We start from the raw sequence: 23,807 nt of genomic DNA, 5'->3' as shown, positions 1-23,807 counted from the left end.
ATGCGCCTTGAAAGACCTTCCCAAATATTCAGCATGCTTAAATTTGAAGTCATTTTCATATATCATTGAAATTGGGAGGTGTTCAACAAATTGCTTTACAGGAGAGAGGTCCATCTTTCCCTGTCTGACCTCAGACGCTGAAATGTAGGATTTTCCCTACAATGCTGAGAGTTCAATGCTGTGAGGACGGCAAGAAACAGTCTCATCATAGAGACTGTGCTTTATCATCAACCAAATAGTTCAGATCTGGGTAAAAAAGAAAACAACAAAAACGGTTAACCTGTGTCGTTGCTTCGTTGCTGCCTTTCCAAGTATAAAAGAGAGCACTCGGGAAAGCCACAAAATCACAACGTCAGCCGTGTAGATTTCAGGATACCACAGAAACCAAAACAAAAATGAAATACAGCTCCAACTAATGCATTCCTGTCGAGACTGTAAAATGATCCCAGACAGATAAGGTAGCAGCAGCTGAAATAACCTGCACTTACCACGCTGCCCAACGCTTTTGGGTACACGCTAGACAATAGGGGAGGAAAAACGCGCCGCACATTAGAACAAAAGTAGAAATAAACGAGTGCAATCAGACAATTGGCGCAAATTATGAAAGTTACGATGAAATATTTTCATCTGTGGCAATATCAACAGGCCGATCTGTAAGTGCGCACCGTCTAGTGAAACGCATTTCAGACTTTCCGTTTCGACAATAAAAACATGTTCCACGCCGTCTCATTGGAACGCACTGCTTGTCTCTCTGTTGGGAACTGGTTTCTCTTGGACCAAAGCGTTCACAGTGTCCTCTGAACATCTGGAGAGTTCATGTCCAAGAAGGAAAACGTCAAATAGCAATATTTGGCTGAGTTTAAAAGCAATAGCTGTGCTCTCAATCCTTTGGAGAAACCGAGCAAATCCAAGTGAGTGAGCTAATGGTCTGGTGAAACTTTGTTTGCTAGGAAAAATGAACTGAGAGCAGATTCAGTTAAAGCTGAAGAAAATGTTGTTCTTAAAGCAGCAGTTCAGGAGTTAAGAAGTGGGGTTTCGTGGAGAGGATAAGAGCTGTTAGTGTCTTAGTTACAGCAGACAGAAAACAGTGTCTAAACAGGAGAACATCTGGCGTCGAGCTAATAGCAGGTCTGAATTAGCTAATTATAAAGCTAATGACATAACTTCAATGTAAATAAAATTCTTGATAATCTATTCAAATGATATTAAGCAAATGTTTAAATCCCATCAGGACTTCACGACTTGGAGTTTTGTAAAACCTCACGACTCGGAGGAGTTTTGTAAAACTTCACGACTCGGAGGAGTTTTGTAAAACCTCACGACTTGGAGGGGTTTAGTAAAACTTCACGACTCGGAGGGGTTTAGTAAAACCTCACAACTTGGAGGGGTTTAGTAAAACTTCACGACTCGAAATGGTTTAGTAAAACCTTACGACTCGAAAGGGTTTTGTAAAACTTCACGACTTGGAGGAGTTTTGTAAAACCTCACGACTTGGAGGGGTTTAGTAAAACTTCACGACTCGGAGGGGTTTAGTAAAACTTCACGACTCGAAATGGTTTAGTAAAACCTCACCACTCGGAGGGGTTTAGTAAAACCTTACGACTCGGAGGGGTTTTGTAAAAGTCTCTCCACATCACGCTTGTTTTAGGGTGTTGATGGTGTGTTCACGCTTTGTTTGTGTTTTTTTCATGACGATGTTCAGTGTCGGTATTCTGGCCAAACAGTTCCGTTTTGGTCTCATCTCACCAGACCAACTTCTTCCTCATTAGCAGCTTCCTCCGTGTGCCTTGTGGCAAGCTCCAAACATCACCTCCGCACCCACTCCCCCCACACACACATCCCCACAATGCACTTCTTTATGTAATAGTGTCATGTAAAGTTTAATTTCCACAAATCCATTTAAAGTTATGGTTCTAACATGACAAAATGTGAAAAAACAAAGGGGTGTGAGAACTTTTTCAAGGAAAAAAAACTTACGGTTTTTATATTTTTACGACTTTTTTTTTTTAGACATTTGTCACGGTTTTTGCTTTCAATCTAAATAAAACAAGTTAGTTTGGATTTCAACTGTATTGATCATTTAATTCCTGTAAGCGTCTAACGTCTCCTGTGTTCTTACCTACACAGAGACATGAAAGTGAAAGCAGTCCTGGGTTAATGTCTTAACTTTGGTGTTTAAAAAAAAAAGTGCAATGGAAGACTTTTACGTAAACGTATTTTCACAGAAGACATGAATGGCGATAAAACACCAACCCACCCAGTCGTCGCCAGGATTACGTCAAAGTGTTAGATACAACAAATCATCGTTCCTAAACTTTTTCATCCAGGTCTTTATGAGCCACATTTTCCATCTCAAAGTGCCAAAATCCACCTCTTGTCTGTGGAGGAACAGCAACGTTCCAGCTTGGAGGTGATCATCCATATGGTATACATATATTTTAAATCCAGTAAGTTGTTGTCAACAACAACTTACTGGTAAGTTGTCGACAACAACTCTCAGACCACCCAGCCACAGACACGTTGTCCGCACAGACACACCCACCAACACACACAATGAGTCCAGCTTCAAAACATACACAAGTGCACACGCTTACCAGTGTAGGCCAAGCCGTCCCACTCGCAAACAGCTTGTACAAGCGAAAAAATTAGATCAAAGCCGGCCTCCGTCAGCGGCGGCGTGTTTCATGTGCGAGACAATTAAGATTCCACGGATGGTTGGGTCACAAACAAAAGTAAACAGAAGTGAGTGTGGGCTCGTAGAATAGGAACAGGGTCATTATGACACAGTGAGCCTCTGTGTGTGTGTGTGTGTGTGTGTGTGTGTGTGTGTGTGTGTTTCTCCCAGGGTACAAAGTGTGAGCAGTGGTGTGCATATGATGACCTCCCGTGAGACGCCCATTGTGCTACATCTGGGATGGTTGGACTATTTCCCAACAACAGCCTGTGGATTTCATTTTTTTCTTCTTCTTTTCATTTTCGTTTTATGGAACCGCCGTGATCCTTTTCGGTGTTTTCAAAACACTCTGCTTGTCCATGTGCTCGCTCGGCTGACCCATTTCGGCGGGAAGCGTCCAGCTGCTTCTGTTGCTGCCCCCCGATGATTGTGTAACGCCGCTCCACGTTACCCTCGAGTGTAAACAGAAAGAGCTCATTGGTCGGAGTCTGGCCTCCGCCTTCAAAGTTTGTTGGCTTTCCTCGAAGGCCCGGCTGCTTTCAAGCGGTCGATGGCATCCTCTCGTAAAATCCTCCGTTTTTACCGGCACACATGGCTGGGTTAGAACCCATACTCCTGACTGAAAACAGATATTTACACTGTACGTGTAGCCTTTTATTTTCCTAGGTCAGTTAGGATTATTAGTGTTATTCCTTTTTGATGAACACCAAAATAATAGGAGATAAGGTGTTATTTCTTCCTTTAAATTCAGAAATGTACGTATACAGAGATTACTATGCCTTTAATCAAATATACTTAGAGTATAAACACCGTGGGACTGACAGTCAGTCAAATTTTCTGGGGGGTCAAATAATGTGCATGAACCAAAAAACAAAAACAAAGCAACCCTGTGAAATTGCTAGCTAAAGTTGTCATTATCCGCACCAAAACGAGTCTTGTATCAATATGGACTGAAACGCTGCTCAGCAGACGGCGTTCGGAGCAGACGGAGTTCAGTAAACTCCCAAATTAGCGACAACAAATTAACATACTGGTTTGATCATCACAAAGACCTGACCTCAAAAACCAAAAAAACTCACGGGCCGAGCTTCTGGTTGTATCAGAAGGAGTGGGCCAGATTTACAGCAAACTATTCTAAGAAGATTGTGGAAAGAGACCTAATGCAATTTAGAGAATTGGTATGTAAACTTATGAATTTGAACAAGTGAAGAGTCTCTTTCTCCTTCTCGTGATTCTGAGGAATAGTTATGGTAATCCTACCTGACGTAGCACAGGAAAGGTTTTGCCTGGTTTAACATTGGCAAACAATATTAAATCTGCGTCTTTGTATGCAACGTGTAAATATCTGACTTAAAGCGTTTATAATGCATCAATTTAAGACACTAACATTCTTATGAGCTTTGTCAGGGCAGTAAAAGTGGAATACAATTAAGGCTCGTCAAGCTGGAATAGAGAGTAAATCTCCTTGGGACAACCCACCGAGGTTTTAGCTTGAGTTATCCAGTTGACTGCCTTCACCTCCTCCAAACATGTCGCAACATGTGTGTATGCAGGCATGCGGTCAGCAGTTCTACGTTACTGATTAGAGGTGCAGAACAGGTGCGGGATTTTTGCCAACAATCGCCGAGCCCTCGTAAGACGACTTAGTTGAGCTTTCATGACTTTATCTTTATTCAGGAATGTGTCATTGTTGCAAGGGAAATTTTTAGAAATAGTAGTATAAGAGAGAATGTTTCACACCTATGTAGCTCGAGTCCCCGATACAGAAGCTCCACAATGAGTCCTGACTGTGGCCCAAGCAGTTCTTGTTGAAAGTATCATAGTGACAACAGGTATAAGAAATGCCAGACGCTAAAGCTACTGTCACACTGTTTATGCTTAGGCATGTGTGTTGGCTTATCTAAAAATGCTTTTACATGTGGGTTCAATGTCAAAAAATTAAGTGAATTTGTGAAATATCCTGGCACAGATATGGTCGATGTGCATTATTTAATGTTTGCCACCATTCCATACATCACCTGAGTAAATTTACAATATGCCACGATATGCGTAGGGTTAGGGTTAAGCTGCATTCAGCCTTAATGTTTATCTTTTTCTATATATAGCAATGGTCACAGTATCTGGGGATGAAAGTTTGATGCTTTATAAAAAGTCCATATGTGCTTCCAAGTGGTCACATAATTATTAGCTAAACTACTCCGGAAATAATTGGCAGTCCAAGCATTAGCAAGCTGAGGTGAGTGACTCTTCGTCAGTGCAGACAGAGAGTTCGCATAGCATAGCATAGCATGCGATCAAGGAGAGAATTGCTAGATTGTTGCTACAAAATTTGAGGAGCACGTGTGTAATTTATTTTGGCAGTGGAAATGGTGAAATGGCATCTCTGACTTGTGATTTTCATTCCACTGAATTTTTCTAAGAAACAAACTCTGTGGTATCCTATTTTAGCTGGAGACCAAGTAATGTGTGCTACAGTATAAAGTTCTGTATAGAGAAAGCTAATACTGGACTGTTCCTTATTCAAAGTCACTTGTCTGTATAAGACAGATACAGCATAGGGTGAACGGAATATGATTTACAATAATAAATCTTTTCAGGACACTTTCATCAATAAGACCCAAAAATAAATTTAATGTATCATGTTTTCTGTAATCTCACGCTCTTAATCTACATGTCGACCCCTAACTACATGTGCTTCAATGTGCAGCCACTAATCACCTGTGAGCTCAATTCCTTAACCATATACTGTAGATCTTCTTATCTTAAACTCTTTCAGCGTAAACTCTGGATTGGGTTGAGTTTGCTAATTGCACTGCCAAACATTACCTTCTGTGAGGGAAGATACTCTCCACAGAGCTAACGCGAGTCCAATTTAACCTAAAAAGAAAGACCACAGCAGATGACTAGAAAGGCTCAGTCAGATAAGGAATTGCAATCTTTACTTCAATGCCTAAAACTGTGAAGGAATTGCTACAGATGTCAGAGATATTCTGCCAAGTCGTGTAGCTGAGTGCAGCTGCAAAGGTTTGTTGGTTTTGTAAACAAAGGCCCACATGGAGGCCTGATTCCGTATTAAAACAGCCTGTACCTTTGACATATTTACAGTGTGTCTTTGGGTTATGCGTGTGTACATATATGTCTGATTTTTGGCAAGCTTCCTTTTCTTGCAGAAGTGTGTGTCTGCTTTGGTGGAAGACGAAAGCATTTTGCTGCTGTCACTCTGTTGGCCGTGTGCTGAGAGAGGTGTCATTACATGCCCATAAACGTCTAGCGCTGAGAAATAATTATGGGTTTAGCTAATATGTAAGTTGATAAATCCAGTGTTTTTAGACAGCAGCTGGACCATGGGCCAGCCACTGTCTCCCTTTAGAAAGAGAGGACTAGAAAAAAGCAAATGATCAAGTTTTATTTTTTAAAAAAAAGGCTTTTTCAGGAGGTTAATTGAATGCCATCATCTGTATCATAGGGTACAGGTGGCGCTGCAGCTCTCATTAGAGGTTTTTCTCATTAATCTTCTTAATGAGAAAAACCTGATGTAAGGAAACAGAAACGATATGAAATTTTCATATAATACTAATGGCGGAGAAATAACTTACCGTTTATCCACCTTCATCTGTGGCTTTGCTAATTGACTTGAGCATTCATGGGAAGGGTAGAAAAGAAAATAGACGAGGCTGTGAGCAGCCCGTGCACGAGAATGATTGTCAGCGCTAAAACCCTCCTCCTGGCTGTGATTGGTTGTTTCTGATGGAGCTGTGTACTTGTACAAATTGCAGCTAAATAAAAAAATTTTAAAAAATAAAAAAATTACATACTGCACCTTTAAGCAACAGAGCAACCTTTACCAGTCGTTGGCTCTTTGGGAAGGATTTTTAAATGAATGTGGAAAAAAAATAGAAAATCAGCACAATCCCTTTACTTTGTTATTAATAATACTTTTTTTTTTCTTAGCATTCAGGTTAACCATCAACACTGGTTCATCAAAAAAGTGACACAGCACTGGTGAAAGTCATTAATACTCTGATCATGGCCTTAGATGATTGACTTGTGTCTGGATTTGTTAGTTGTTAGTTGACAGTGCTGCATGTAATACAGACGATCACAGTATTCTCTAACAAAGGCAGGATTAGGGCAGAATAGTATTTAATGTGGCGCTCCAATAAAGTACTTAGTTTATACACATAAATCCAACCAGATAATTGCAGCTTTCAATTTTTTATTTCTTCTCTAATAGATTTAGGGGGGTTTTTTTTCCATTAAATTGTGCAAGATAAAAATATTAAAAATATAAAAATGCTTCATTTACAGAGGACACTTTTTTGGGGCTCAAAAAAAGTGCACAAACTTTTAATAATGTCAGCTGCATGTGGACCTGATCTAAGAGTTAATTGCAAGTGAGTGTCTGTCTCTGAATGGCTTAGCCAATAACTGAAACTAGCAAAAAGTTTTAGCCAGAGTGAACTGAACTCACAGCTAGTTCTGGTCAATGGTGGACTGCAACGTAACGGCTTGTTCCTGGTGTAAAACGACGAAGTGGGGTAAATACGTATGTGCTACCACAAAATAGAAGGCTGTGGGTGGAAAAAAGAGCAGAACACTGAGAGGGAATAACGTGGCGGTCCAGTTTTATTCAACCTTCATTCAACCGAACTGAGCCAGCCTCAGGCCTCATAAAATAAAATAAAAACACAGAAGGAGGAAACAGCTCAACTTTAGTAACTGATCTGGTATGTCACCACATTAATTGAAATGCAAAAATATATCATCTTACATACTTTCCCGTCTTTAAATGAAATGTTCTCATTTCAAAATGAAGTCATTAAAAAAAAATCACAATAGTTATACTCCCAGTACCAATACCCACTATTACCATGATGTAGCCATGTTGAATGTTTTGCCACTCAGAGGGCAGAGGGGGGGGGGGGGGGGGGGGGGGTATCAAAAGCGGCGCTACGTAGACGAGTGACGTCGGAACATAACCCCACTGACCAGCAGCGTGTGAGATAAGTTAGATTTTGCAGTGCAGTAAAGGAGGCGGGGCGGAGCTGGGAGAGAGAGAGAGAGAGAGAGAGAGAAACAGAGAGAGAGAAAAACAGAGAGAGAGAGAGAGAGAGAAACAGAGAGAGAGAGAGAGAGAGAAACAGAGAGAGAGAAAAACAGAGAGAGAGAGAGAGAGAGAGAAACAGAGAGAGAGAAAAACAGAGAGAGAGAGAGAGAGAGAGAAACAGAGAGAGAGAAAAACAGAGAGAGAGAGAGAAAAACAGAGAGAGATAGGAGGTTTCACCTCGAACTGCGCGCGCGCGTGCGTGATAGGGGCAAGACCGTGGAGAGTCAGCTGGTCGAAGCACGGGGAGGGAGCGTGGAGTGGAGTGGGCTGGACGTGTGTGTATGTTGGCGTGCGCGTGTGTGAGCAAGAGAAAGCGTGTGTATGTGCGGTTTGTACGTGCGCAAGGACAGCGCTTCGGGGGACAAGGTGAACACGGCGGCGGACAGAGGTTTTTATGGGGGGGGAGGGTGGGAAGCAGTTTGTGCCGAGATTCAGACGAGGAAAGTTGAAGCGTTTCACCGGTCGCTGATACGTCGTGCGCCCTGGACACGAGCTTGTACTGCGTGCTGTCCTTTCATAACCGTAAGCACTTTGTGTATTTGTTTAGGAACTAATTTAGGAGCGCATATGCGTAAAGTCAGAGGCAACCATTCTTCTCGGTCATGTAGGAACGTGCAGGGAAGCTATAGACGAGCTTACTGACGGCTTTTAGTGTCAGAAATTAGTTTATAGATAGTTTTTGTCATGCTAAAAACACAAACTCTTCTGGGGCGTCTTTTGAGTCTGATATTAGCTTTGTTAATTTAGTATTTTTGATTGATGAAAAGCATTAGACGTCCTACAGGTTACCCTGTATGAGCACAAACTTTTGCTATTATTGGAAGGAGTTTGCTCTCTTTAAATCTCTTTCAAGTGGTGCAATGATTATTTCGTTCACAACAGTGCTTCCTAAACTAATGCCAGGCATTTACCTAAAGCAGCAGCATGTTTAGAAGCTACTCCCATGCAGGACTAGCTAACTGTGTGTCATTTCTCTTAGCTCTGCGTTCACCTGGTAAAATATTTTTGTATGCTGCTGGTGCATAAAGAAGACCACATGTCGGACCATCACTCTTACTGTGAGTTTTGGCAGAGATACACCCCAGTCTGAGTGTGGATAAACACTCCAGCAAGTGTGGCATTATTAAGTTGCTTCATAGTCCATTAAATCTCTAGGTGTCCCTGTATTGGTGGTAAAAGCTGAATTATTCCCTTTCTCTGCAGGAGGAGACACAAATGTCACTAAATGTCAAGCACTCGCAGCTTTGGCTTAGCTTTCAGGCTGATTAGGCTTGCACATACAATCAGCAGGGCTTGCCCTTTTGGCCAGCAGTTTGATTGGTGTGAGCAGCCTGGTCCTGTAGAGAAAGAACCTCTGAGATGCAAAACTGGACATAAGTAAAAAGGAAGCATGGTGTGGAGGGGGTCCACCCAATTATCAGAAGTGGAGAGAGTGTCTTTTTCCAATGTGTGTCCAACTGTGCACACACATTTGGACACGCATTCTCAGTCAGCGAGAGCGACCTAAAGATAGCCGAGCCCCTGTGGAAACCGTAATTAGTGGGGTGAAAGGAGAAGGCGGGGGCGGAGTTGCTGGTGGAAGACTTATTGTTTGAATCATCTGATATGTGTTGTATAATGACCTGTACAACAGAGGAGCACAGAGAGGGAAAGCATAGGGAAATCAGATGGAGAGTTGGCTGGAGAGATGCAAAGTTTAGCACGCGTATTGATTGCTGGACTTTGTTGAAGTATCCATGTGGTTCTGGTTTCAGTAACAACAAGCGCTCCTAAATGTGATCACAGCTTCTTGTGAACCTGGCGGATTGTGAGGTTCTGCAGGTAGTTGAGTGGATTTTCATGGTGATTTGGGCTTTCTAGCAGGGATTCTTAAACTAATAAGTGGGCATTAGGCCGGTATGAGATTCTCAGGTTGTGATAGTCCTGATTGTTATATTTAATCAAAATGCTTAGATGAAAATGTATACCATAATTAAATTACTTTTGTTTTAAAGAGAAACGGAAAAAATACTCGTAGATGTACGCAAAACTACAAAACATACACCAGCTAAATTTAGAAACAGTTTTCACAATCTTGGTAAGTTTCTAATGTTTGGCTTTTGCAGGTTGACATGGATAAAACAACCATATTATGGGCTCAACACATGGGAGGGGGCGACGAAAGGCAAACGTTTTTCGCCACTTGGGATGAACCCAACTGACAGGATGTGTTGGCAACGGTGACAAAAGTTGAACATATTTCAACTTTCTTGTGTCATGTTTACATGTACGAGCTCAAAATTTCACATGCACAAATTTTGCCTGTCGCTTGGCTAGAGGAGGGCAAACGGCTGTCGCCTCATCACGCAGGTTTCCTAGGAAACGAGGGACGGCACCTCCTGTGTTTCAAGCCCACTAGCTGGTGAAGCAGGCCTTCAGTCGGTAGTCGTAGCTTTAAAGTGGTGTTACCTCGGAAAAAGGGATGTATTAGTTTCCAGACCACTAATGCCCACGTTTTTGTAAGCAGTTTGTATTTGTAAGCATAGAAAAAGTGAAGAAGTGTCCTTTCACCTGCAGTCCACTAATAAAGGTCTGGGAAGAGCATCTCTCTGGTAATTGGAGCTATAAATCCTACAAAAAACTCCAGGCCCATTCCAGGACTTTCTCTTGAATCTCATTGTCAACTTTAAAACAACATGGTGGAAAATGTTTGTGGCTTTGAAAATGAAACATTTTAAGCTATGACAGCGGTTAAAACAAACATTTAATGCTGACCATGCGAGGGTCCACTTTTAACACACACCAGTTCACATCTTGTAGTGGCTATCCCCCTCCCCAGAATATAAGAAATTAGCTGACTGCTTTTCCAAGGGGCTTCTTAAAAACTCCCCCCTCTGTTTCCTCTACGGGCTGCAGGTGGTGAGTGGACATGTGTTGCTAGCTTGGAGAAGGTTTTTTATTTAGTCATAAGCCCCTGGGCTTTGTTTGAGGACTGACTGGTGTGTGTGTGTGTGTTGAACACAATGGCTGTGTTTACACAGGAATCGCTGTGTACATGCACGCATTCACAAGCCGTGCACACATGCAGGCTTTTCTTCTTTTTCCTTTAGGTTAAAGATGAGTGTTGGGTTTTAGAAACTGGATACCAGTTTTACAAAGTTGTTATCACAACACCCGCATGGGCGGCAGTTTTAGAAAGGCCTTTGACATCTGTCTTTCTGGAGTTAAAAATTTTTTTTTTCCCTTTTCCCTCTAATCATTATCCTGTCCGTTTAGGCTCGGTTCGTCTCATTTATTCGCTGTGCTCCTCCTCCTTGTGCAGGGTGCTTGCTGAGACCAGAGGGTTCCCTGCGAGAGGGAGCACAAGGCAAACATCATGGCTTTAGCAGGATGCCCTGACTACTTTTTACGTCACTCAAACTACCAGGTAAATATTTTCTGAGCTTTGTGCTTGTTTGCATGTCAGTGGTACACAGTGTGAATGAGTGTTTTGAAGTAGTGTGGCTCTAAAATTCAGGTTTCTTTAAATAGCACTGTGAGCGCCGACCTGGATTGATTGAGAACTATCTGATTTGTGGCTTACCGCTTTATAATGTGGCTACAGCATCATTTATAAAAAAACTTTTAGGTTGTTTTACTTCACAGGAAGAATGTCCTATTAAAATATTTTGTACCAGCAATGTGGTGCTCTGATTTCCCTGATGTTTTGCAGGTAACCATGCGTTAATGCTCAAGGTCTTAGATCTTCTTTTGTCGAGTGTTTTATTTATTTTTTTGCTTTTCTTGCTGTCAAACATGGCTAACTATTAAGTTAAATGTACTAGTTACAAGGGTGACTTAAAAAAAAACAACTATATGGTCTCTAAATGAACTACCCTACAGCAAATTCCAATTTTTTACTCAAGTACAATAAAAATCAAAATTAACCTAAGTGCCATAAGAACAAGAAGAGAGAGGAGGATAAAGAGGACAAAAGAAAACACCCTGGAAGTTTGCTTCTACACCTACAGAAAGAGAGAAAAAACAGAACCGAGAAACAACATATGCAGGTATAACAACAATGAAATTGTCAGCTACTTGAAACGTTCACATTTGTAACGTCTTTTAACCGATTAGCATCTGAAATAATGACCTGTTGGGATTTTTCCCCCCATTTTTATATTTTAGGAAGCTATGGAAGTCTGTTCACAACAATGTTCAAAGAATCACCTTTGCCAAGGTGATTCTTGGCAAGGTGATTAAAGACGACAAATTTACTAGAAACAGAAATTCAACTGAGGTTTGCATGAACCAGATCCTTGTTTACAATGTAAAAAAAAATCAATCAGTGAATCCAGGATAAGATTATTATCTAATAATATTTTTATTTGATCTGCAGTAGGCTTAAAGAAAGTGACTGTTTATTTCTAAGTGTCTTGGAGAAACCTGTTTTCAGACTAAAGAGTTTTAAGGTGTGGGTGTGCAGCACTAATTTTCACTTCAAAGTTTATTTTTTGAGCTTAGTTAGTCTTCAACAGCCCTTGAAGTAGAATAAAGAAAAGAACAAACAAAACATAGGAATGTAGTCTGATCTTCTAATCTGGATATGAAACATTTGTCAAAGCTCATCTAGAATTACTGGCTTGTTTTAACATTAATTAATGAGCGGTCTGTTGGATAAAGCCTTTTTAGAAGTGGGTTGAAAAAAATAAATAAGTTACAGTCTTAAGACAGACTTGGATTTATCTACCCATAAAATGGGCCTTATATTTCAGAGCTACAGTTTCACCAATTATTGGCATTAATGGCACGGCTTTAAATCCCGAGAAATTGTTCAACAAATGCAGACAAGGCTCAACCTGCACACCCATAAAAGGTTTTAGGGACCAATATCAAACCCTAAACGGGCTGAAATCTTTTGATGTAATAGGTTTTTTATTGCTTGAAAATACTTAGACTTTTATACTCTGTTGTATAAAACACCAGTTTACTCTTTAATAACGTTTCCATAACAAATGAAAAGAGCAATGTAGGCCATTATTTAGAACAGATAAACATGTATTTCTACTGCTGCTTAAGCAATGTAGCTTTAATTATTACAGTAGTAGGGATGTTTAAGTGCATGTTGTGCAGAATACAGTACCTTCTTGTTCTGCTCTACACTGTGTACCAGTACTCCCAGTTGTTTGTTTAATTAGTTTGGCTCTCTGCTCAAAGAGTCAATAATTAGCTATTCAACAGAAATGTCCTGCTCAGTTTTAGCCAGCTGAACAGCAGTGTGCAGAGGGGCAACTCTTACTTTACGCTTCACACAACCAGATAAAGCTCTGATCACACTGACACTTTCTCTGGCATATCCTTAAACGGCCAGAAAGCCACAGGAACTTTTTAAAATCTTAATTTACCTTGACACCAGTGACCAGCTGAGTTTAGCACATCTCTGCCAGAGCGTTTTGCTCATGTTAGATGCTGCTGGAATAGGTTTAAAGGCACCAGCATTCATCCAGACTTCAGAAATCGACCCATATTGACGTAGGCGCATGATGAAAATGGTGTCACTTTGTTTGCAGAGATATCCTGCCGAACTTGACACTAGACCCAGGTCGAACTATTCAACAGAGCTCTGTGCGAAGTGCTGAGTGCAGGCAGGAGTTTGACCAATCACATCAATGTTGATATCTATCTTCAACTAGTCTGCTTGAAAATTTAGTCCACTACCTGGTTTCTGTGTATGTAGGAGACATGAATACTTTCGAGGAACATTTACCCGACACAGTGAGGAATTATGTACGTTTGTATGATTCTTCACTAAGTAACTACTATTATACTATGATTGGCAAATGGTTAATAACTCCTGGATGGAGATTGCAATGTGTAGGCTGTGATTTTCCTGATGTACATGGAAGCGGGAGTGGTGTGTCCTAGATGGCCTGTGCCGTTGTACAAAAGGTGTGCGTAATGATGAGCGTGCCAAATTCACGCGACTGCCCATCGTGGATACGGATAAAGTATGTGGGAGCTGTAATAGTTAAGTTATGGATTGCATAAAAGGACAGCCTCTTGATTATAGTTCTGCAAACCTCTCTTGGGGTCTACATGTGTGCCAAGGCCTCTTGCCTCGAGGTTGGGGTCTCTCAGCCTGGTTCGGTGAAATATGGCGTCTCTGCAACACAACAGACCCACTTCCAGTGTCCAAATCCTTGCAGAATGAGCCCTTTGTTTCTCCGTTTGGGGTTTCTCCTTTCCAACTCTCCAGTAACCTAAGGAATTTGGTTGAACGGCATTGTGGAGCTCTATAAATAGAACTACTAAACAAACACCATTAACAAGCTGTGGACTTTGTTTTGTGACAGGCTTTTGGGATTGACGCTGTGACGTCTCGCTGCGACTCAGAGTGGGATGAAGGAGGTGACGTAACGTCAGCCGCCTTGTTGCTCTGGGTGGAGGTACAAACGTGGAGCCTCCTGCTAGCCCAAACCGTGGGACTGCAGAGCTCCTGTTGAGCTGACATTAAGTTGGATTGGTTCTCTTTAGCTTCCAGGAAGGAGTCTTTGCTCCAGTAAGACCGCAGTGAATAGTGAATTGAGTCTCCACAGAAAACATTCCTCCATCCTACATCTAGTGCAGGGGAAAAAAAGCAGATTTAGGTTGTTAAACAGAAAGAAGCTGGCTATAACGTCGCTGTGTGTTCTTGTGTGAAGTTTGCCAATTGAGATGAGACTGCATGTTCTTTCTCCCACCCCTGTGGAGTTTTTCTCTGGGTGTAGTTTGTATAGATAAGGAGCAAATGAGCCGTCCCTGTGTGAACTTACATAATGCTATACATAACGCCGGGGATGTTTGGGAATCTGGGCACTGCTCCACTCCCGTCTCCTATGTGTTTGTATGTGTGGGCGTGTGTGTGTGTGTGTGTATCTCAGTGAGAGCTTTGGAGCAGTGCCAGAGATGTATCTGATTGAGTCGGCTGTAAATCTTTCTTTCATTTCTGTCTCTCTTTGCAAATCCATCTTTTTGTGGGTAAGTTTACATTTGCAAATGTGTATTTGTTCACGTTACACAACACCGAAACATGTTGACTTGCAGCTGAGTCGTTGAGTCGTGGCTTTAGTTGTTCAGGAAAGGAAATAGGAAAGGCTGAGCAATTTAATATTTCAGTATTTTCAAAGTAAGAACAAGTATGAAAAATGTTTCTATTTTCAGACTTTATTCCTTAGCCCATCTGTTTAACTTTTGTATTCTTTTTTCTGTACTTCTTTATGTCGTTTCTACTTTCCACCCTTCTTTTTTTCTGTTTTCGATCTTTTTTCCTTCTACCGTCTTTACTTGCGTCTGTGTTCATTGTGTCTACCCTCATTTTTCTTCCTTTGTTTCTCACCACTACTAAATTTTGGGGGAAGTTTTCTAATAAACACTTTTCTTGTGGAGACTGATGTAAACTTTTTTGAACTTTCTTAAAGGAACACAAGCCTAACATGTTGTTAGCGGGTGAAATAGTGGGGCGTGCTGCTCGAGTTGGTCACTTATCAGACGTGCCACTTGTGGTGCGTGGCTTTTTTTTTTTTTCACAGCTGGAAACATTTCCAAACATCCAAATGTGTAGTTTCTGTAAGGAAAATGTTTAGAAGCTCTCATTAGTTTTGCACCATGGACGAAATTTTATCGATCCAAAATAATAATCACTTCTTAAACACAAGTACTAAAGACTACTTTTACTATCAGCTTTGCTAATCATGTTCAATGTTTCCCAGTAGAAATATACTGATTGGTAATGACTACAAATGGACCCTGTGTGTTGCAATAAATCCCATCGAAAAAACAAGTTGAATTTGTTAAAGCACCAAGTTTCATTTTATATTTAATTTAATTTGAAAATACTTTAGAAATCCCAAAGAGAAATTCAATGTTGATCAAATTACAACATTGCAGCTTCTCCACAATCCGGTCCACGATGTTCATCATTTCTCTGCTTCTTCAGTTTGACCACTACAATGAGTGTGGATGTAGTAAAAAATATTTATATATATAAAAGTAAATGAACTTAAAAAGAACACAAAACACTCTTATTAAAAGATCATTTTGTAATTGTCAGGTTCTGCTGCTTATGCATCTGAACATAAGATCTCTTCAATGCTGTTTCATGGGGTCCTTAAAGCCGTAGAGTCAGTCAAAGTGCATCAGAGTTCATTGTGAAGGTTTATGGGGAATGCGACCATTATAATCGACTCTTTTATAGCAAGAGCGCTTCCAGTTAAGGGGTGTTTTTAGCAGCAGTTAACAGTGCTGCTACTGATAACTCCTACTGGACCCAGAATGCTGTTCTTCCTCAAACCCCACACAGTCACTGCCTTGTGCCCTGGAGGAGGCAGGCTGATGCAGGACTGGGCAGCACTATCAAGATATACCTGTAGAGGTTTTTTTTTATTTTTAAATAAACATTTTCATATTTTGTGATAATTTCTAAAGATACTGCTATACATTTAAAGTATAAATTGTGCATATTTGCTTGCTGCAGCTGGTTTTCAGTGGAAGTTCAGAGGAGCTGCTGTACCTCAGCCCTAGCTAAAGTCTGCAGTCAGACCACAGGCCCAGCAGCCAAGCTGTCTTCCTTGGAAAGCTTTTGGCTGCTGCTTCTCAGAGCTATAAATCTAGCTCCTGGCATTTATGGATGTTTTCGAAGCACAGAGGGGAGATGCGAGCCGGTGTGTATGTGTGCGCACGCACAACAGGACTCCTGGCCACGAGCAGTTCCTGGAAGCAACGCTTCCGCGTTCTTCGTTTTCCTGGAAAAGGGAAGATTTTCAAATTTGGCTTTTGGGCCTTTGTTTCTCTCTGACAGCTTTCTCGCCTCGAGGCTGTTTCGGATTAGCCAGTGTGTCCCCAGATGTGTGACAGTGCTGTGGATGTTCTGTTTGTTTTTGTCTTTTAGCTGCAGATGTGTTGATGAAACCGAAACGCTGCAGGATGTGCTTCATGTTTGTGTTGGACAGATGTGGCAGTGACAGCTGCAGGTCAGCAGGGTCATGGGGTTAGCATATGGCTTGACGTTACTGGAAAGCAGAGCCCCTCAACCATTTGAACTCGTGGTATTTCATCCTTCAGGAAAACCTCGGGCATCCTAAGGGTGTGGTTTGATTACGTTCACTTTTAAATTAAAGATTTACATTTTTTTGGGGCAGGAAAGGATGGAGCGCACTTCCTCCCGCCGGCCTGAGGAGCTGATCGTTTCCGGCTTTCAGCGCACAGCCAGTCAAGCTTCGCCACATCACCATGGTAATGCCCCTCTCTCCTCCACATCCATTTCTGTAGAAGGCCATTTAACAAATTTTTTTGACATTTGATGTGAAAACTGATTGAAACACAATTAATTGGGCGTAATGTACTGATTTGGTTCAATATGCTTATGAATGTAGGACACACTTACAGCCAGTGTTCAAAGCTAGTTCAAAGTTCAGATAACACAGATTTCTAATTCACACTTTCCAAATTTCAAGCTTAAAAATGAGTAAATTTACATTTATTTATTCATTTTCCTATACAAGAAAATCATTTCCACTAACTTAAATTTTGACAAATGACATTATCCCTTAATTAGGCATCAATGGACAGCTTTTATAACCATCATTTTAAAACGGTATTCTGGCCAAGTTGAGCTTCAGACTGTTCTAAACTACAACACACACTTGAAAAATGTAGACATTTTAGAACATTTCAGTAAGTAATACAAAAACAGATCTGAGTCCAGTCATCAGTCAAAAACGTTGCAGTCATGTCTCACTGCTGAGAATGTTTAATATTTGCTTAAATTTAGTAAATGAGATGATTCGTTTCAAATGTAGCTGACTTAGGAGCTGATTTCATGCAAGAGGAGAATATTTAAGAAAGTAACTTCTGTCATTTTCAAAGTACAACAAGGTTTATGCTCCTTTTCATGCACAATGGTCACAAAGTCAACAAACTCAGCATTAGGTTGTCATTACACAAATATGTAACATTGTGACCACATGGTGCTTACATAGCAGACAAATCAGGTTGTTTTTTTTTTTTTGCTTACCTTGAAATAAAATGCATAAATTTTTCTTTGTGTAAGAGAGCTGGTGTTTGCCCTAATCTCCTCTGTCCACATGCAGAGTTTATATTGTTGGATGTTGTCACTTTGAGCTGCACTCAGTTGTTCCTCAAGTTTAATTAAACTGCCTATTGAAGCTCACCATTCTCTGGAAGCATTAATTTCTGATAAACCTCCTCATTTTAGTGCTATTTTTGCACAACATGGACTACCAGCACAGTAATAAACACTTAAATCTAACTAGGTTGGGTAAAGTACTATACAGTTACATATAAAGTATGCCAAGAGGCAGATTTTCTAGGAGAAGGTATGTTCCAGCTTTTGTGGTCACGATACAAAACAAATGGTTCTAATTTCCCACATATGTGTTCAGTGTGAGGTAAGTGTACTGCATTGATAAGGGTTGGAAAAGATCCTCATATTAAAATTGCTGTTGTGGAAACTATTTCTCCAATGGTTTAGCATTCTGAAACTAATTTAAAACCGAAGAAAGGGTGACTCACTCACTCACACACACACACAGATGCAGATGCACAAAGGCAACCCAATAAATAGTTGCTGATTATAAATCTTTGTTTTAGTATTATTATTTTTTTTATTGAGTCATGCAGTAAATAATTTTGAAAGGCAAAATATTCCTCTGTCACGTTGCTCCATTATCCTGCAGCTTTTGTTCTGTCCATTTTTCACACATCATCTCCTCTTTTGATTGCTGTCTTCATGGAGCCAAACAGATGATGGCCTACTTAACGCTCGCTGACTTCCTAGAAGTCCCTCTCTCTAATTGCCCAACTTTTACACCATCTAGGAAACTGTCTCCCTTCATCAGTTCATGCTCTGCTCACCATATGGAGACGTTGTTTACACCCCTTTTTCTCACAACGCCTCCCCGTCTACACACAACGTCATCGTAAATCATAACTATGAGGCATCATAATAATGCAAAGCTACATAAATCAGCCTAATAAAATTAAGTTATAGCAATGCAGGTGTAGGCTTGTGGGGCAAGGGAGGGGATTAAGGAAGGTAAAGCTGGTCCTTATTCTGACAGGCAGACACATGAGATAATTCATATTTATTTATCCCCTTGCTTGTTCAAGAAAACTTAAATATTGTGAAAAAATAAAGCACATCAGAGCATTAAATTGCTAATCTTAATGCTTAAATATCTGCAATATGATTTTTATCCTTTAAGGCAGCAAACTTTTAATCTTGATGTTTTTACATCCTGCACCTGAGGTGAAATTATGTATTTTTAATTCCAGTAAGTTACAGCTGATGTTATGATGAATTATAGGTGTTTGTCCTTGTTTTAGGTTTGTAGTATAGATCCATCCATCAGACTTCCTGGGACACTTTCCTGTCTCTGTTTTTTTTTTTTGTTGTTTGTAAAACTCTCATCTGCTATTATGGGTTTTAGTCACTTTTAATTAAAATTACATAAAGTTAAAATTACATAACAATTTCTGCCTCAAGAGGACATTTAATATTCACACAGTACTAGAATCAGAGCAGATACTATATTGGATTTGAGAGCAGTCCGTGTTAAACAGGGTTTAATGAATTTACAAGTGCAATACGAAATGGACTTGACGTTTCAAACTTAAACGACCCCGACCTTAACTCAGATTAAACAGAGCTACTTTTCTGTTGTGTATTTGACTTCTCTTGTGCCGTGAAGTCAATTTGCTCTGTCGCCAGTTCGACAAAACATCCCAAAGACGGGTGGGAATTGAGCAGGGACTGGAAAGCACATTTAAAATCAGTCAAACTCCTACGGTTCCAGGAAATGCTCACACACATAAACATGTTTATGAATTAAACATTTTCAGTACTACTCTTCATGTATCTCGTGGACTTCAACACTACACAGCAGCCATGAATGATTGAAAACAAGTGGAAGTCTCCACAATAAAGTTTTGCACATTACAGAACGGGCTTGAGTCAAAGTCACTCGGATAAAATTACGTTTTGGCCTTGCACAACTCAGACACTTTACATCAGCCTCACTAATGGATTGGTTTATATTTAGATCGGCTCAGGTTGCGTGCCCTTCGTTTATGATAGCCCCATCTGTCTTCCTGATAACCTGACAACATGCTTTATTGGCAGCGAAGCCTAAAAGCACCACCTGCAACACAAACGCTACAGATGAGTTTTGTTAATAGATAAGTTAAGTATTTTAAGTAAGCAAAAAATAAATAAGATTCAGGCTAATACTAACTACAATCCTTATGTTTCATAATGAAAACGCTCCAGGTTTCCTTACTGACCTCTAGACGGTGGTTAGGGATCAATAATTGCTGGTTTTTGTGGCTTCGGGTTAGTATATTTTGAGATCCTAGAGGAATGGAACATCCACTTTTGCATGGCATGTTTTGTTGTCAGATGCTAACCAGACAGCTGCAGCAAGTCCTTCACATTCCAGGTCAAAGTAAATGGACAAGAAGGAGAAGGCATTTTCTTTCTCTATGTCCTCTGGGCTCCCTGTGCAAAGCCAACAGTGGAGTTGGCCAAACCAGCCGCAGGAGGAGGGAGAGGAATGCCAATGAAACCATCATTATCCTCCTAAAGCCGCACAAGGCTGCTTTTTTTTTTATTTAAGACTCTGGTAGGCTAAATGATAAAGCGCCGTTCCAACAGTGAAAAGACAGATTAGAAGCCTTGAAACCTGGAAGCGTGTGCGTGGTGTGGGATCTCCATATTAGCGGACATAAAATATTGATTTAAAGGTTTGTTCCCATGTTTTGCCAAGACGCAGATGAATTACACTTTTTAAACATGCCCACGGAAATCTCAGCTTGCCAGCGGCAGCTACTTATTTTTCAATTAAGTCCAGCAAAAGCGATCCTGGACAGAAGCGAACGCTTGCTGCTCTAAAAAGGCCCCAGTTGATAAAAATCTTCCAGTATTTTCCATGGACTAAAATTACCCTAATCGTGGCTCATTGCTGCAGGTTGATAGCTAAGACAGGAGTTTACAATCCAGATGTTTTTCCTCTGCAGTTGACTTGAGTGGTTTTATTCTTGCAATTTACTCCATAATATTGCCTTCATCGAATATGTTGGTGCCAATTAGTTTTTGATGGATGGACTTGAGCTCAGTTGAACATTCATCCCATTAGTGGCTACAAAGTACTCACTGTTTAGTTGTTTAATCTTGACTTATGCTGTCTCCTTGCGCTATAAAAGTATGTTGGTGTGGATAGCTAGCCAAAGATTTTTAAAATCCCCATTTTTATATCCTGTCACACTTTTATGCATCTTTCTCGTGTTTCAATGATGTACAAAAGTATGTCGCTTTAAGCATCTTTCAAGGATTCCCGTTCGTACCAATGCTCCACTGGTACTCGAATCTCACATCAGTGACCCGGTAATAATGTTAATTAATTTCATGGTATACCATGCAGATGTCTTGTCTACACCAGAAAAGATCACTGAACCTAACATGCTAAATGCTTGGAATGACTGTAAAAGATAGTTTTACAGTTTGTAACACATTCAAACCGTATATTTGACAATCCTCAACTTGATTCACAACCATTATTCAAAACTGTGAACATCGTAGACAATAACTTTACATATTTAGTTCCACTTGATTGACACAATGCACTTTATTTCTTCATGTTCAGAAATGGTAAATTGAGCATCTAGAAATAAAAAATCCATCTAAATTTCTCACTAGATCTGTGATTCAGAAAAATGTAAACTGTGTTTTTATGCTGCGTTTTAGTCAGAACCAGGAGTTGCATCACAACCAAGTTGAGCACACTCTAGTTGCAAGATGGAAAATATCGGGATTTGGTATTTGATTTGGTGCAGCCATCTTTTACATACAGAACAAGCAGCTAGCAGTAAATTTTACCCATTTAATTTGATCGTAAACAAAAGGAACATATGCATAGATAAATATTTCATAGCACTATCTTTGAAGCCAATTTAAAAATATTGGCTTCAATATTCAACATGAAGTACCAATAAATACTTCATGTTGGTAACTTTCACTACTTTTTGTATGCATGGCAGCCATGTTGATTTATTTTTTTTTTTAAACCCTGAGCTGATCGACCATCTCCAAATTTCCAAGTCAGAATTCCAACTTTAAAAGAAGTTTTTATTGTTTTCTCACTGGGAATTGGAAACCCAAACAGAGAAACCACAGTTGGCTACCCTGACATATGTGACATTATAAGAAACCATGTGATGGCAGCTTCACATCGTTGGTGCTGTAGACTTATTTAACGTAACACTTGCTTTCCCAGAGCCATGCTGCTGACATTACCTTTGGGACTAGGAAGATTTGCGTTTTGGTTTCAAATTTTTGATTAAAGGGGTAACTTTTTGTAAACATTGCATCATTTTTCTTTATAAAAAGCAATTAAATGGCAACAATTGATGTGTAAAAATGTATCTAATCTAAAATCAGATGGTAAAGCTTGTCTGAGTAGAAAACGACCAAGAAGTACGTTGGTCGTTTTCTACTCTCTGGGTTTTAGCCCCCCTTGTCCTCTGACCCCTTCACACACCCATCTCCTGTCCCACTCATGAACCTGAACATCACTTGAACCTGTGTCCCAGACTGTGCTTTTTGTGTGTGCTGGACTGTCAGGCCATGCCTCTTTGTGATCCAAACATGATCGGCGACTCCTGTTTTTTTTGGAACAGCAGATTCCCTTCTGCTCTTTGTGTTCGCCATGTGTCTAAAGCACAGCACAGTGTTTTCTTTAAAAAAAACAAAAAAAACTTGTATAATCCAAAGCACGTGTTTGTGTGCGCTGCACATTGCACGTGGTGTCCCATCCTTGTTCTGAAGCGTGCATGTGTGTACGGTGTTTTGCTGCTCTGCTTCGTCCTGACCATTTAAGCCACCGTGTGCAATGAGCGGACTAGTTAACGCTCCCAGAGCTCAGTAATTTCTTCTCCAGGAATGTTTGGAATTCTCCGAGCGGTGTTGGGGTGGGACTCGCATAGGACTGAAGGGCTTTAGACACAAACACATGCAGAAACTCTCTGAGGAGGCAGTTGTGGACTTTTAAAGAGGGTTTAATGTGAAGTTTTTTCTTTTCAATGAGGGGAACTGTTTTCCATCCTGCTTTTACACTTTTTCTCTCTCTCTAAGCCTAGGTCTTTCTTTAAGTCTTAGAGAAATCTCCTGACATGAGGAATTCACTGATTGTTTTAGAGCAGCGAATAATCTGCACGTTGCTCAACTCTGAGGTTCATTGACACTTGGCCTCTCAAATCCCTGGACGACTTTAGCTAATTAAAAACTGTTCAGTGATGATCCTTCACATTTCATACCGGCTTGGTTTGAACTGTGGCTTCTGGTTGGAACCACCACACTTTGTCAGATATATCGGTCTCTTTAAATGTCAGACTTCATATTGATGAAGTGTACTCAACAAACTTTTTAGGTAATCCAGGTAGATGTAAAATCCAACTTTGGGTGTTTTTACACCTGAGACTTGGTTCGATTGGGGACCAAAAATGCAACATTTGTTGCATTCTCAGCTGGTGCGGTTCACTTTCACACCGCCCCGCGTCAAATGAACAAAAACCTGTTCACCTCCTCGCCTGTGGCGGCGCTGCAATAAAAACCACAAAAGGAGACGTCACAAAAATCTCAGAGGAAAACACGGAATGCACAAAAATGCACTTAAAAAGAAAAAGGTGGTGTAATACTAGATAACACAATTATCTGTTAGATAACCTACATTTCTACTACATGAAACCAGAAGGTTCATTTAGCAAACATGGCAAAAATCATGGCTGGGTTGTATTATTTTTAGATGTTTTATGTATATTATTCGTCACCATAATTTGAGCTGACCAGTGATTATTAGGAAAGTAAGACTGAGTGTGTCAGGGTAGAATGACAAAAAATAAATTTCTGGTTGTCCTACAGTGTTTACTCTGAAGAACATAAAATCGCTCAGGGTAACAAGGTGCTACATTGCATTTTCATACTAGCTCAAGTGCACTTCTGCCTTTTCCCTTGGAAAA

At 40.4% G+C, this 23,807-nt stretch overlaps 1 protein-coding gene across 2 annotated transcripts in view; it reads left to right on the top strand.

Moving 5' to 3' along the window:
- The first annotated feature begins 7,984 nt into the window (after positions 1-7,984).
- LOC114155305 (growth factor receptor-bound protein 10-like) overlaps positions 7,985-23,807 on the top strand; it is a 54,599-nt gene continuing 38,776 nt past the window's right edge. Inside the window, exons 1-3 of one of the 2 annotated variants that reach the window (XM_028035131.1) lie at positions 7,985-8,147; positions 11,083-11,187; positions 16,916-17,009. In XM_028035131.1, coding sequence (XP_027890932.1) covers positions 11,137-11,187; positions 16,916-17,009 — 145 coding nt within the window. In that variant the 5' untranslated portion in view covers positions 7,985-8,147; positions 11,083-11,136. Of the gene's footprint in view, positions 8,148-8,195; positions 8,304-11,082; positions 11,188-16,915; positions 17,010-23,807 lie in introns of those variants that run through there. The other variant, XM_028035129.1, reaches the window with a different exon arrangement.

Source organism: Xiphophorus couchianus, chromosome 13 (assembly GCF_001444195.1).
Source record: "Xiphophorus couchianus chromosome 13, X_couchianus-1.0, whole genome shotgun sequence".
Classification (NCBI taxonomy): Eukaryota; Metazoa; Chordata; class Actinopteri; order Cyprinodontiformes; family Poeciliidae; genus Xiphophorus; species Xiphophorus couchianus.
Note: the sequence above shows the minus strand (reverse complement) of the source record. Positions and strands in the feature narration are given on the sequence as shown.